At 41.8% G+C, this 14,707-nt stretch overlaps 1 protein-coding gene across 1 annotated transcript in view; it reads left to right on the top strand.

The window, feature by feature from the left end:
* Positions 1 to 5,290: 5,290 nt before the first annotated feature.
* LOC134582720 (extracellular calcium-sensing receptor-like) overlaps positions 5,291 to 14,707 on the top strand; it is a 28,831-nt gene continuing 19,414 nt past the window's right edge. Inside the window, exon 1 of the mRNA XM_063439362.1 lies at positions 5,291 to 5,548. Within this exon, the coding sequence (XP_063295432.1) occupies positions 5,291 to 5,548 (258 nt within the window). The remainder of the gene's footprint in view (positions 5,549 to 14,707) is intronic.

Here is a 14,707-nt window from a genome sequence, read left to right as displayed (position 1 = left end):
TGTGTTCATTTGTCCAATTGCATTTAAGCCCCTGAAAAAAGGGGGACTGTGTGTGAAAATGGTTTCATTCCTAAACCTTTCATATGGTATTTTTTGTTCAACTGCTTGATTTAAAATGGAAAGTCTGCACTTCAATTGGTTCTCTCAGTTATCTTATTTCAGATCCATTGTAGTGGTGTATAGAGCCAAAATTATGAAAATTGGGTCAGTGTCTAAATATTTCCAGATCTAAGTGTAACTCTATATTTTACATGTTCTAATTCAATGTGCGTTCTTTAACAGGATGGAGCTGTTTCTATATTTCATCTTAGCTTTTAACCTGCATGCCTTCCTTCTATCTGTCCGGAGTTGTGATGGAGTCCATGGGTTAGCACTTGAAGGTTATGAACTGGCCAATGAAGAGAGTGTTGGCTATACTTTGCCAGGAGACATCACTCTGGGTGGACTCTTTACTCTCCACTTGGATGTGGAATATCCAGAACTATCTTTCAGGAGAAAACCAGAGCCATTAAGATGTAGCCTGTAAGTCTGCCTTACTGACTGAATTTCACTTTTTAAATCCTTTCTAAAGGAAAAAATGCTCTTTTAATTTAATTTTAATATATATATATATATATATATATATATATATATATATTATAGCAGAGCTTGGAATTGTGGGAGGGGTGATATATATGGCTTATAAACCTCCAACCTCCTCCCCTTACTTGCAGCCCTATTCCCGAAGTGGTGATCCACTTCCGGTTCAAAGCTGTAAGGACTGACCTCTGGAGAAATTCCCGTGTTTTTACATTAACAGTTTAGTTCTAACGTACAATTGAATTAAACACACTGTAAGTATTGGTGTTTGTTCCGAGAACAGACTCCCAAAGCCCTCCAGTGGGAGACTTATAATCATAAGTAACCTAGCGTTTCGGGCCTTCGTCCTTCTCATTTCAGACATAGACAACCCATCGACCCAACTCATATAGCTATAGCCTCACATGGTATTAGTCGGGGCTTCATCTGTCACTCCCATTTGGGTAATTGTCACCGGGAGGCCAACACCCAGCCACTTATGTCAGTGGCTCCAGTACCGATTTCACTTGGCATTAACTTAGCCACAGGTTATGGAAAAACAGTCATTTTTTTCTAATCAACCAGCAGGTACAGAAGAACTAAGTCTATATATGAACAATTTAGTGGACCTTGGGAATAAGTATAGAGTATATTTCTTCTATGACTTCCATAAATACATTTCTGCAAAATCAGCTGCTATGCTGGCACAGTTCAGTGTAACTACGTATTGGGGCCAGATAGACACTGAACTGCTCTGTAGGCATTTTGCAGGACTCAAGGTTCTTAGTTGTGCTATATGTCCACCACTCATTCAGCAAACCCGACAGAAGTTAACCTCCCTTCCACCAGCCAGACTCACACTGAACTACCAAACAGACCTATGCAGAGAGATTTAAAAGATAAGTTGGGAAGACCCATTATCTTTCTAGGGAAGGCCCAGGTATGCAACCATTTTAACGCATGGTGTTGTGGTTTTAGCGCCTGCAGGTTACTCCACGTTTGATTCCTGTGTTTCAGGGCCCATGATAAAACCATCTGTCCCAATAAGTTGTAACATAAACAATGACAATCAATAATAAATGTTGACATTCTGCATTATTATTTGGCTGATCACCCCTCTTGCCATCTCACTAGATTTCTATGTGAAGATTTTATTTCCGGGTTTCATACATGTAGAGTGTCCCTTCCAACTGGCACAGCAGTATGTCCTAACCTACAGTCTGATTTTAATGATCCCACTGCTGTACAACTATTGTTGGATAAAGTGTAGCGGGCCTTGGGTAACCCGGTTGGTTATCCCCAGCTATTAGAGAAATGAGGGACCCATTCTGAGGGACCCATTAACTGGATGACACACAGTTCCAGGGGTACAACAATATTTTATTGGGCCACACTCAGCTTTATACTTTCCCCATGCAAGGGGTGGCACACATATAATAACAATGTCCCCTCCCAGGGTCCTCCCCCTCCCGAGTGTCACATAACAGAACCAGAACCTCAGTCCCTTTGTCCTCTGTTCCCACCAATTAGTGTCCCCTCCCAGGGGCCTGTACAGGGGAAAGGAACTCTAGGTCCTTTGTCCCCAGTTCCCAACACCAGGGGTACAGGAAACAGAGGTTCGCATTCCGCGTTGCCCGGCCACGCTACATTGAGAAACCGGCAGGAGGGAGCGCTCTGCGCTACCCTCCTGCTGGTCACTCAAATCAGGCCGCCCTCCATACAGTAGTGCTGATCCGGCGCCCCCTGCTAAGGTGCGCCCTAGGCAGCTGCCTTACAGGTAGCGCCGGCGCCAGGTAGCGCCGGCCCTGGTCCCATATGTGTTTGATAACATGCAGCTCTCATTCTACACAGATTTATCAGGCCCAACTCTGGCCTGGCGCCACACAATTAAACCCCTCACAGCTCTCCTACATTTGCAGAACATTACCTACCAACGGAGGCGTCCTCAAGCATTTTTAATCCACCAAGGTAATACATCATTCAAGATCCAAGACATGCAAGGTCCCACGGACCTCCTGCCAACCCTAGGACTCCAACGGGAAGCCATAACCCCTGCGGTACCAAGCAAGCCAGTGGCAATGCCTACGGCCCGGGAACCCCTGTTCATCCCCTGAAGGGCTAGAGAAGAGGCCCCTATATCGGTCACTACCTGATGGAGACCAAGGACCAGAACTCATCTCATACCAGCCCTCTAGCTGCATGGGCTAGCCAAATGCCCCTTCCCAGAGACACTATTGCAGATATATAACCCACCAAATATTAGCCCAAGCGAGCCACTAACTATCTATATTCACATACATGTAGACCCCCTCCCTCCTTCTCTCCCCCATCCAGGGGTTAAGCCTTCAAGACAAGCTGACTAAAGACATGGATTACTGGAATCATGTTCTGTGGTCCGATGAGACCAAGATAAACATATTGGTTCAGATGGTGTCAAGTGTGTGTGGCGGCAACCAGGTGTGAAGTACAAAGACAAGTAAATAAATAAATAATAATAATAATAATAATAATAATAATACAACAATCTAGCTCTAAAATAGGCCCTACACGTTTCGTAATGATTTCTTCAGGGTATCCAAATACATGTAGCATACAATAAACAATACAACCTTTCCCTTATAAGACCCACAGAGTCCATCATGTGATTGCTTTCCTCAAATTATGAATCCGGGTGCCCATCTGATGAAAATCAATTTTCCAGCCGTCTTTCTGTTCTAATAGATGTTTTCGGCTTCATTTCCGGGTTCCGCGTCGTGGAACGCACATGGGTTCCGCTCCGTGGAACGCATTTGGGTTCCGCGCCGTGGAACGCACATGCATTCCACCAACTTTATTTTCTGCACACGATTTCAGCTATGTTGAACACTCCTGCATTCCATCAATGGTTCCCACTTCACTTCCTGGTTCTCATCGTACCATAGAATGCACACGCGTTCCACCGATGTCACCCATTGATCGGAGGAGAGTATTTGTGTCTCGAACAATGGAATAATTTAGAAAATCCTTAAGTGCAGGATAGAATGCACTTTCTAAATGATTCTATCATTCGAGACACAAAAACTCTCCTCCGATTGATGGGTGACATAGGTGGAATGCGCGTGCGTTCCACGGTACGACGCAAACCAGGAAGTGAAGTGGGAACCATTGATGGAATGCAGGAGCATTCCATATAGCAGAAATAATATCAGGAAGTATTACTTTACTGAGAGGGTAGTGGATGCATGGAATAGCCTTCCAGCTGAAGTGGTAGAGGTTAACACAGTGAGGTAGTTTAAGCATGCGTGGGATAGGCATAAGGCTATCCTAACTATAAGATAAGGCCAGGGACTAATGAAAGTATTTAGAAAACTGGGCAGACTAGATGGGCCCAATGGTTCTTATCTGACGTCACATTCTATGCTCATTGAATAATTATGCAATGAAATTGGTATATTACTAAAGAACTAAAAGTAGATGAGTTGCCACAAACACTACCCTTGCAGTCTAAAGCTAGAAATAAAAAAATAACACAAATTAAAAAATAATGACAAATGATGGCAAAACCATCTATCTAAAGTCTATAAAAAGAAAAAAATATGCATTAAAACCCTTGATATAACGTTTGTATGTCTTGCATATACCAAAAAAGAGATCTAAAGTCACTGAACACAGTAAAGTCTCTTAAGTCCAATAGCAGACAAAGTAATCATATTTGCATAGTGTACTGTGTCGATCATCACTTTATTAGGACACAGTACTTGTTTAATTGCAAATTGACTGGAAATGTGGTAATTTTTTCTTGAGTGGAAAGGGTGGGTGGGTTCATTGAACACTACACCTATTGACTTTTTTCTTTTATTTTGTATTCCTTTTTATTTTTTGAAAACATTATTTTTCTGCTTTGCTTTTTGCACAATGCCTTTTATTGTTTCTCCTGGATTGGCTAAATCTTGCAGTGGCTACGCCTGCTACCTCTGCAGGCTCAGCTTGGAGAAGCTGGTAGGGCACTCTTTTTTCCACACTGAAGGAAGGTCAGTTCTTTTTCTCAGTGAGTGGACATGGGCAATGGACCACCCATTTAGCCCTTTCACCGTGAGAAGAACACAGCTTTCCCACACATCTAATCTTCGGTGTCAGTGAACATCCTTCAGTGTGCCCTCCTCGGCTTCTCATACTGCCTCTCACAGGTAGCAGTCACTACATGTATGTGTACAGTCATAGATTTATTTGACCCCTGCTCATTATTATTGGTGTGGTGTTAGGCAGGAATATTTTTATTGAGAGGGTGGCCTGGGGCTCCAGTACCTCTATCCACCATGGAGGGAGTGGAAAATGGTGTTTCACACTTTCTATTTTTATTATTACTTCCCACCTGTCATTCATGGGTGGAGGTTAGGGATATTACACCCTGTTTGTTAATAAATCATTAGCCCTCCTGCTCTCTGGTATTGCTCTCTGGTATTTTTAATACATTCCTAGAATTATATTTTTTGTTGTAAATGTCCCTAAGAAAATGTGTTTGAAATATGTGGTTTTAGGAGTTTTATAAAATCTTAATTTCATATCAGAGAAAGTCACAAAATGTTGTCTGTTTTAGTTATTCACTGATTTGTTTATTCAGAATATTTTAAGATATTTCCCTCGGACAAATTTGAAGTAAAACAAAAAAGTTAAAATTCAATTTTTAAGGATATATCTTTTTTGTTCTTTCTGTTTAAGATTTCATATTAGGTATTATCGTCATCTCCTATCTATGGTTTATTCCATTATACAAATTAACATTTTACCCAGCCTCCTGCCAAATGTCACTCTGGGCTTCGAACTGTTTGATTCGTGTTACAATAATGTAGGGTCATTAATAGGAACAACATGGATTTTATCAGGAAAACAGAAAATTGTGCCAAATTTTAATTGTCACAAGGGAACCATGCCATTGGCTATCGTAGGAGACATGGCTTCCAAGACCACAATCCCAATGGCTCGGATACTCGGACTGTACAGATATCCTCAGGTAAGGAACTCTAGAAACCAGAGAGAGCACATGCATATACAGATACTTGTGATACATTATAATTGCATTAAAACTTTGCAAAATAGTGAAAATAGACCCCGATATCATGGAGACGTCTAACGTATAAATAAACGGAAGAAAAATAAGGGTTATGTAGCACCAAATATGCCCTTGAAAATATGTGGAATAATAAAAAGAGGAACTAGTAGTGTTGTATGTAAAATAAAGACAATAAAAATAATTCACTCACACTTTATTTGGAGCTCCAACTTTCGCGCTTTGGCAGAATGATCCCCACCTCAGGATATAATGTTGTTGACAGGTCTGTGAGCTGTCATCCTCTAAATCAATTTCCTTATAAACATGTAGGGGAAGAATTAAAATAATATGATGTAGTATGTCAGAGCAGAGAAATAAAAGTAAAGTAGGGTAAAAAAATGTCCACTCACATATTTTGGAGCCAAAATTATGGCTCCACAAATAGAGTGTGGAGTGGTATGATTCCCACTCTAGAATATAAGTGGTGATTGTGTCTCTCCATATGCAGATATAGAAGAGAAGAAAACCACAATAGTGTGTAACTGTAAAACTTACTCCCATGTTTTGGAGCAAAATAAGGTTTTGTAGTGCCACCTGGTAACCCGACCGGTTACCTCCGCTAATTCACTTCTTTCAGCCGATCAGGAACCATCTAAAATACAAAGAGACTAATTTCCCCCACAGTAACTATACGACACACAGTTCTGGAGGTACAGCAACACTTTATTTGCCACACTTGGCTTTTAGGCAAATCCCCAATGCAAGGGGTGTACACCACACAACACAGTGCCCCCTCCCAGGCTCCTCCCCCTCTCAGGGGTCCTATCATGACACAGGAACTCCAGTTTCTTTGTCCCTGACCCAAATACAGGGCCCTGACTTCTGGGATGTCTGGGGAAGTGCTCACGGATCACTTTTCTAGGGCAGTTTGTCTAGACAACCCATTGCATTTGCATTTTGCTTACTGGGTCTGTAATGGATAGTAAAGTCATAGGGCTGCAGGGCCAGGCTCCAGCACAGCAGCAGGGCATTGTCCCCTGAGATATTGATAAGCCACAACAACGAGTTGTGAGCCATGAGCAGGGTGAATTGCTGTCCATAGAGGTAGGTCTGTGTAACGGAGCTTCCTGTACCCCGGTTGGGTACCTCCGCCGACAGATGCTCCTAATGCTCACTGTAGACTCCAAACACTCCACCAGTCACCATCAACGCTGCAGTCCTCAAGTCCAGTGTTACAGCTTGGCTGGGAACTCGCCATCCTGGACCCAAGACCAGGATCCAGCTTCCAGTGGGTGAATCTCACCTACTCCAGAAAATGTAGCAGGAACAACTTGTAAAAGTGATTATAATCCCAGGGGAGTATAGTGATATAGTAATCTCCAGGGTAGATACAGCCTTGTTGAGGGTAAAACAGGAACTCAATTTTAACTTTTATGCAAGTTTCCCAACAAGGGTGACACACTCTGGGGTCCAGGCTACCTGTCGGGGCAAGTTCTTTCGGGTAAAGTCTGTGAGGGACTTGGCTAGTGCACTGTAGTTGGGGACACACTTTCTATAATAGTCAGAGTTCCCTAGGAAGGCAATCACCTGGGTCTTAGTGTGGGGACGGGGCCAACTAGCTACTGCCTCAACCTTGGCTTTTGCTTCCCAAACCCCACCCGGTATCCCAGGTAATGCACATCTGCCATCCCTAGGTGGAACTTGCTAGGTTTTAGGGTTAACTCTGCCTCCTGAATTCTGTCTAGTTGTTATGCTTCAAAAGGAAAATAAGCAATTACGGGAACACAACTGCCGAAATATTTTTTGTGACTCTACCTTTAAGAAACCTTGAGGAATTTGTCTTAAGTCCCTGAGTAATTTATTTTGTATTTTCTATATCTTCAATAATGAAATAAATTAAAAGGGAACTGCTATTAGCCAGAAAAATAGCATGAAGCATCAAACGGAAGGAAATGTCTTCTTTGATGGTTTGCAACAATTATAGCACCAAGTTGAAACAAAGTATCTCCATAGAAATTTAGTAGCAGATTTTTTAATAACGATGTAGAAGAGTCATGAAAGTTTGTACTTAAGGTTTTGAAGATACTCAGTGTCTGTAGGAGAGGTCCTTGGATTGCTCAGATTAATAGGATGGGTACTTCGTAGTAGGAATGAAGTGCCTGGTTTGCCTGGAAGTTAGAGCGGTAATCCATTTTGACAGTCTGAGTCTTGGGAAGGAGATAACAGCTAGGTTTAATTCCGAGCAGGTAGTCAAGGAGAGGAGAAGGTTGTGAATTTGTTTTAACAGGTCTGGGTCGGTACACAAAAGGATAATTCAGAAGGCTAAGATCAGCGTTCTCATGGTGAGTCACTCAGCAATTTGAGATTGTCACGGCTCCCCTATAAGGCAGGTGAGTCATGTCATTCAAGTGGGAGGAGTTTAATTCCCAACGCGGAATTAACCCTGAGGGAGAAGGAGTTTTGGTAAGGTCTGACAGAACCCCCTCCCCAAGGAACACACTCAGGGTGCTATTTACGAGGTTTGTGGGGATAATGTCTATGAAACGCAGAGACCACCTGGGAGCATGAACATCAGAAGATCTTTCCAAAGTGTCCTATTCTGAACCATATCCTTTCCATCTAATCAGATATTGTAATGATCCATGATGCAGACGTGAATCATGTGTATTTTGATCTTTGTATTCTTCCCCACCATTATTGATAATAGGATCAGGATTGTCTTGGATATTCCTAATTAAGGGTGTAGTTTGTGAGGTTTTAGTAGGGATACATGGAACACTGGATGTAACTTGACTAAAGGTGGAAGAGTAAGTTTGACTATTGATTAATTTATGATTTGTTCAATAGGAAAAGGACCAAGGTAGAGAGAGCTTAATTTTGTTAGAAAGTTAGTCTTGATGTTTTTCGAAGAAAGCCACACCAGATCAGTGACTTTGTAAGGAGGAGAACATCTCCTTTTAGTGTTGGAGATTTTTTTGTGACTCATTAAAGACTTTTTAAGGTCACTTCTTAATTTAGCGAAAAACATATGGATTTTGGAAAGCTGAATAGTAACAGCAGGATTATGGTTTTGAACAAGATCTATGAGGAATATTATTGGATGTAATCCATAGTTTGCAAAGAAAGAACACATCTTTGTACTTGAATGAATGGAATTATTGAAATAAAATTCTGCAAGGGGTAGCAAACTGGACCAGTCATCTTGTAGATATGTACAATAACATCTTAAGTACTGTTTGAGGCACTGATAAACTCTTTCTGTTTGTCCATTGGTTTGATGATGATATGAGGAGGATCATTTTTGTTTTGTTTGAAGGGAAGAACACAGCTCCTTCCAGAAACGGGAGGTAAATTGGGTTACCCTATCTGAAATAACCTCCTCTGGTAATCCATGTAATTTAACTATATTGGAAATGAAACAATTGCATAATTCAGAAGAGTTGGGTATTTTGCCTAATGGTAGGAAATGAGCCATCTTGGTGAATCAATCCACAATGACGAGGATGGTAGCTAGCTTTTGAGAAGGAGGTAAGTCGAATATGAAGTCCACGGAAACTGATTTCCATGGTCTATCTGGGATTAGTAAATTCATTAAAAGGTCGTAAGGATGATGTTGGTTGGGTTTGGCTCTGACAAATGGAGCATGATGAAACATACGATGAAACACTTTTATTGTGCTGGTGCCACCAATATAATCTGTTTAATAATTCAGAGGTTTTCTTTATACCGGGATGTAATGCCAGCGGTGAATCATGAATCATTCATAGAACTTCTTTCCTTAAAGTTGGGGGAATATATATTTTATCATGCATTTTCAGTTGGTAAGTTCAACTCGGTAGAAGGTTTGTTTTTATTTTATCTATTAAGGTAGATGATAATCCAATGAAAGTACCTGGCCTTCAAATAGTCATTGGATTTTCTTTATGAGAAATGGGATGTGGAATTCTTGACAGGGAATCAGCTTTCTTATTCCTGGACCCTGGTCTATAAATTATATGAAAATTAAAACGGTGAAAAAAAACACTCTGTCTTTGTCTGGTGGACAATGTTTGGTTTAAGTCTTCAAGATTCTTGTAATCCTTGTAGACTATTATAGGGGTTTCTTGTCCCTCCAGTAGGTGATGCCAATTTCCGAAGGTGGCCTTGATTCCCAATAATTATTTCTCCCCTATGGGATAATTTTGTTCAGGAGAAGTCAGGATCCGGGAAAAAAAGGCAAAGGAATGGAGGGGATGTTTCTTGAGATAATACGGATCCCATTGTTTCATCCGTGGCATCCACCTTCAGAACATAAGTTAACAATGGGTTTAGCAACTTTAAGATGGGAGCTGTAATGAATCTTTGTTTTAGGTGATCAAAAGCTGCTTGGGTTTCGTCATTTCATTTGAAAGAAGTGTTGTTACTATTAAGATGGTTTAAAGGGCGTACTATCACAGATACATTTTTATGAACTTCCTGTAGAAGTTAGGGAAGCCTAAAAAGCTTTGTAATTCTTTAAGGCTTTTAGGAGTGGGCAAGTCCAGTATGCATTTAATTTTGGAATCATCCATTTGTATTTGTTGGGAAGAAATAACATAAGCAAGAAAAGTAAGTTGGGAGACCTCAAATAAATATTTTCTAGTTTAGCATATAGGTTATGTTTTCTGAGTCGGGATAAAACCCACCTTAAATGTTTTCTATGACCTTGGATGTTGTTTGAGTAAATTAGGATATCATGCAAATAAATGATTACACCATAAATCTCTAAAAATATTGTTGATAAAATGTTGGAATGTAGCAGGGGCGTTGCAGAGCCCAAAAGGCATGACAAGGTACAAGAATAAGCTGTGTCTGGTACGGAAGACTGTTTTCCACTCGTGCCCTTCTTTTATCCAGATTAAAATTGCATGCACCTCGTAAGCCCAATCTCTCAATGAGATCTGGAATCAAAGGTAGGGGATACAAGTTTTTAATGGTTCTTTTGTTTGATTCTCTGTAGTCAATAATAGGCCTTATTGTTTTATCCTTATTCCTCACGAAGAATATCTCTGAAGCAGCAGGAGACATGGATGGTCTTATGAACCCCTTACGTAGGTTCTCATCCTGCTATTCTTTTAAAAAAAATGTAGTTCCGCTTCATATGGAGGGTAAATACGACCAAAAGGTATAGATGAACCAGGAATGCATGCACTCATTGGGGGTGACCTCTTGCAGGAGGCACTGTCACTAGAAGTCCTGCAAGAAGTTATGTATACCCTCTTCCACCTCTTTAAACTCCTTGATGGCATTGAAGGGTAGCTTGCATTTTTGGTTAGGGGTTGATTGAATCTCGGGGTACCTTTCTCCTACCTGTCGTTCCTCTGGTTGTGAAGGGTTTGCTCCATTATTTTGAGCCAGGACAAGGCTTGCGCCTCAGAGAAAATCTTTGTCATGTTTTCCTCCAAGGGAGTTTCTTTGTAGAACTCCAGGCACCAAGCCACTTCTTTGTACAGAGCCTTCCTTTCACTCTCCAGATGTGGCACAGCTGTCTCAATGCTTCTGCAATCATCCACCATGAGCTTAGCCTTAGTGTGATTACCAGCTGGTTGCCCCTGGCTACTACCAGCTCCTGTAGTGCTAGTCTCTTTAGGGTTGTGTAGTCCATAATTCGATGTGGTTCATGAACGCTGGCTCCATTTGGCTGGGAAGTGCAATCCCGACCATTGACTGCATTTGTAGCGGACCACCTGGTAACCCAACCGGTTACCTCCCCTAATTCCCTTCCTTCAGCCGATCAGGAATCATGTAAAATGCAAAGAGACTCATTTCCCACTAGTAACACACAGTTCCTGAGGTACAGCAACAATTTATTTGCCACACTCAGATTTTAGGCAAAACACCAAATGCAAGGGGTGTACACCACACAACACAGTGTCCCATCACAGGGGTCCTAGCGTGAAACAGGAACTCCAGTTCCTTTGTCCCCTGTTCCCGCCACCCATCTTTTCTCAAGATTCTTTGTGCCTGGTAGCCAAAGCGCGGGAGAGGGAGTGGGGGTTGTAGTCTCTTTGTCTCCCAGGCACTGAAAGCCTGCCGAACCAGCCATTGACCCCAACAGATGCCCACACGGACAATCGGAAACCCCCACAATGGTATCTGTCGCGAACAGCCTCTGTTTGCGGGGTCCCTGTGTGAAACCAGGTAAAGGAAGGATACGAATGCTCCCCCTGGTTGACGTTCATCTATATGAACGGCGGCCACCCTGGGGAAGCACTCATTAATTACTTCCCATGCAGTTTCACATTATGTTGCGAGTAGATAACGAACCGAATGGGGGGAAGCAACAAGTAACGACTGCCAGGGGAGAGCACGCATCAAGGCTTCCCTTGCGGTTTTGGCATAAGATCGAGGTGAGAACTTTCTAATGAGCCTTCTAAATAGGTTACTGTGGTGGTCCACGTTCAGGAGGCGAATGGAGTCCCTTCGTGGAGGCACTCCCGACAAGGGAGCAGGCATTGCACACAAAAGGAAGGGGAAAATACACAGAAGAGGTAAAAGCAATTCATGGACCTCCAGTGGTCCCGCCACAGGTTTGCTCAATTTAAAGGGCATGCGGTGATTTTGTGTTCCCACCAAGGATCTAGGCATTTATAAATCCTGCAGCAATCAGTAAGGTCCAATAAAAAAGTACTTTTATTTATAAAAAAACAAAAGATATAACAATAAAAAGTGAAATAGACTAGCATAAAATACACTTACGCGTTTCACCAACAATTTTATAAAAAAAAGCTGCTTAAATAGGGGAATAACATTTTAATCAAACGGTCACATGACATCATAGGTCACGTGACCAGAACAATTAAACTGGTATGTGTAATGAGTTTTTATTTTTATAGATTCATTAGTATATGATCAGAATTTGTTTTAACCCCTTCAGGACCGGCCTGTTTTTGCGATGTTGTGCGTTAAGGACCAGAGCTGTTTTAACACTTTTGTGGTGTTTATGTTTAGCTGTAATTTTCCGCTCTCTCATTTACTGTTCCCATACAAGTTATATATTGTTTTTTTTCAGGACAAAAAGGGCTTTCTTTACATACCATTATTTGTATCATGTCATATAATTTAATTGAAAAAAATAATAAAATATGGTAAAAAAAATTGAAAAAAATACCAGTTTTTTACTTTTACTTGAAAAATATTTTACTCACCTACAAAAGCTAATGAAAAAACTACTAAATAGATTCAAAATTTAGTCCTGAGTTTAAAAACACCCAGTGTTTACATGCTTTTTTTTTTGCAAGTTATAGAGTTATAAGTACAAGTAGAATATTGCTGTTTCAAAACATACATTTTTTTTTTTGATTCTTTATTTATAGCGTGCAAAGAAATAACATAGTGTTCAGTAAGCCACAACAGCCTCTGCACACAGATTGACAACAAGACATATAAAACCGAGTTATGGCAATTGTATATATCGCACATTTTTAAAGTTTTTATGGTATGCTTAGATTGCAGGCTGACTAGTAGATGGAGCTATTGTTACAGGAGAGTGGCTGACCTTTGCATAAACTTGGGCATGTAACTAAACATTGTATAGTAGTATGGTAAGTATAGTTGAGGAGATGCGTAGAGCTGTTAGCTAATATAGACATGCTGAGTTGTTATGCTGAACAATACTGTAATGGTGCCACTGGGTACCGGTAGTAATTTTCTTAGGTGGAGATAGCTCCGTTTTGCCTAAAGGGCATAATAAACAAACAAAAAGAAAGAAAAAAAAACACAAAGCAAAATAAAGACAACATAAGCAAAAACAGGTACTGCGTCACGACAGCCCTCGTCTGCCACATTTTAGTAGCCTTAGCACAGTAGAGAGCAGTAATGTGATTTTGAATTAAGGTAGTAAACACTTTGCTAGTTGACATAATACAACACTTAGCGTCTGTGTCAGGTAGGAGTGTACTGATAAAGTGGTACAGTGCTCAAGCAGTATATAAATGATGTATGTCTCATATTTACACGTTGTGTTACGTAATGTAGGGCGTGATAATGGTGCCGAGACCGTGGGCCTAGGAGTGTGACCCAGCCCTTTGGGTCTTATATATGGAAGCAGTGGTCCTGTCTTATACTTAGGCGATGTTGTGGTCTATCGGGTGTGTTGATTAGCTATTTACACTCAGTTACCCCAGAGTGTTGGGGGAGGGGGGGGGGTGAAGAGCGGAGGGGAATCTCCGGTGACTGTGTCCTCTTAGCGGGACATGTCGTAAGGAGTGTGCGGTCGCTTAGGGTCACCTGTGTTAACTATGACCCGGAAACTCTAACAGTGCTGCATACTAATGAAACATTAAAACTATAACATATAAACATCAGAGGTTGACCGGTATCTGGTACTGGTGTGGGGATCAGTCCAGTTCCTTGTGACTGCTGGTGCTTTATCAGTCAGCCTGTGTCCTCTGCAGAGCGTGGGGTAAAAGGGACAATCCTGCGTATGTCCCATCTGTGACTTGGACGTGCCGTATTGTCAGAAGACATGGTAAGGCCCAGTCCTTGAAGGAATGTCGCTGAGTCCTCTGCGGTGGAAAGCTGATGTATGTTCCCATCTTTATGGACTATTAGTGCTCGAGAAGGTCCCCATTTGTAGCCGATGTCTGCAGAGCGTAGGATCTTTGTCTCCATTCTCCGTCTCCATTCCAGAGTAGAGCGGCATAAGTCCTGTAAGAACTGGAGTTGCATTTCTTCGAACTTAAGAGGAGTTCTGGATTTTGCAGCGTCCTGCAGGGCCAGCTTGTCACGGAGTAGCGGGAAACGTATCAGGACGTCTCGGGGAACCCCCTCCGGGGCCCTATTTGACTTGGCTAGTCTGTAGCAGCCGTCTACCTGAATGCCCTTCGTAGAGCGCTGTGGCAGTAGGGTAGTCCATAGCCGGCGTAAGAAATGGGGCAGTTCCTGTTCGGTAACTGATTCGGCTATGCCCCTGATTTTAAGATTATTACGTCTCCTTGCGTCGTCCTGGGTATCCAGTCTGACCTGCATACTTTTGTGTGATGCTTGGAGCTGTAGCAAGTGCTCGGTGGTGCTTACTTGCTTTTGGGTTAGGGAGGTGATGGCATCCTCGTTAGCCTGCAGTCTTGCTGTCACTACTGTGATGTCCTCACGTATAATATT

The sequence above is a fragment of the Pelobates fuscus genome, chromosome 13 (assembly GCF_036172605.1).
Source record: "Pelobates fuscus isolate aPelFus1 chromosome 13, aPelFus1.pri, whole genome shotgun sequence".
Classification (NCBI taxonomy): Eukaryota; Metazoa; Chordata; class Amphibia; order Anura; family Pelobatidae; genus Pelobates; species Pelobates fuscus.
This window is presented reverse-complemented; position numbering and strand designations above follow the sequence as displayed.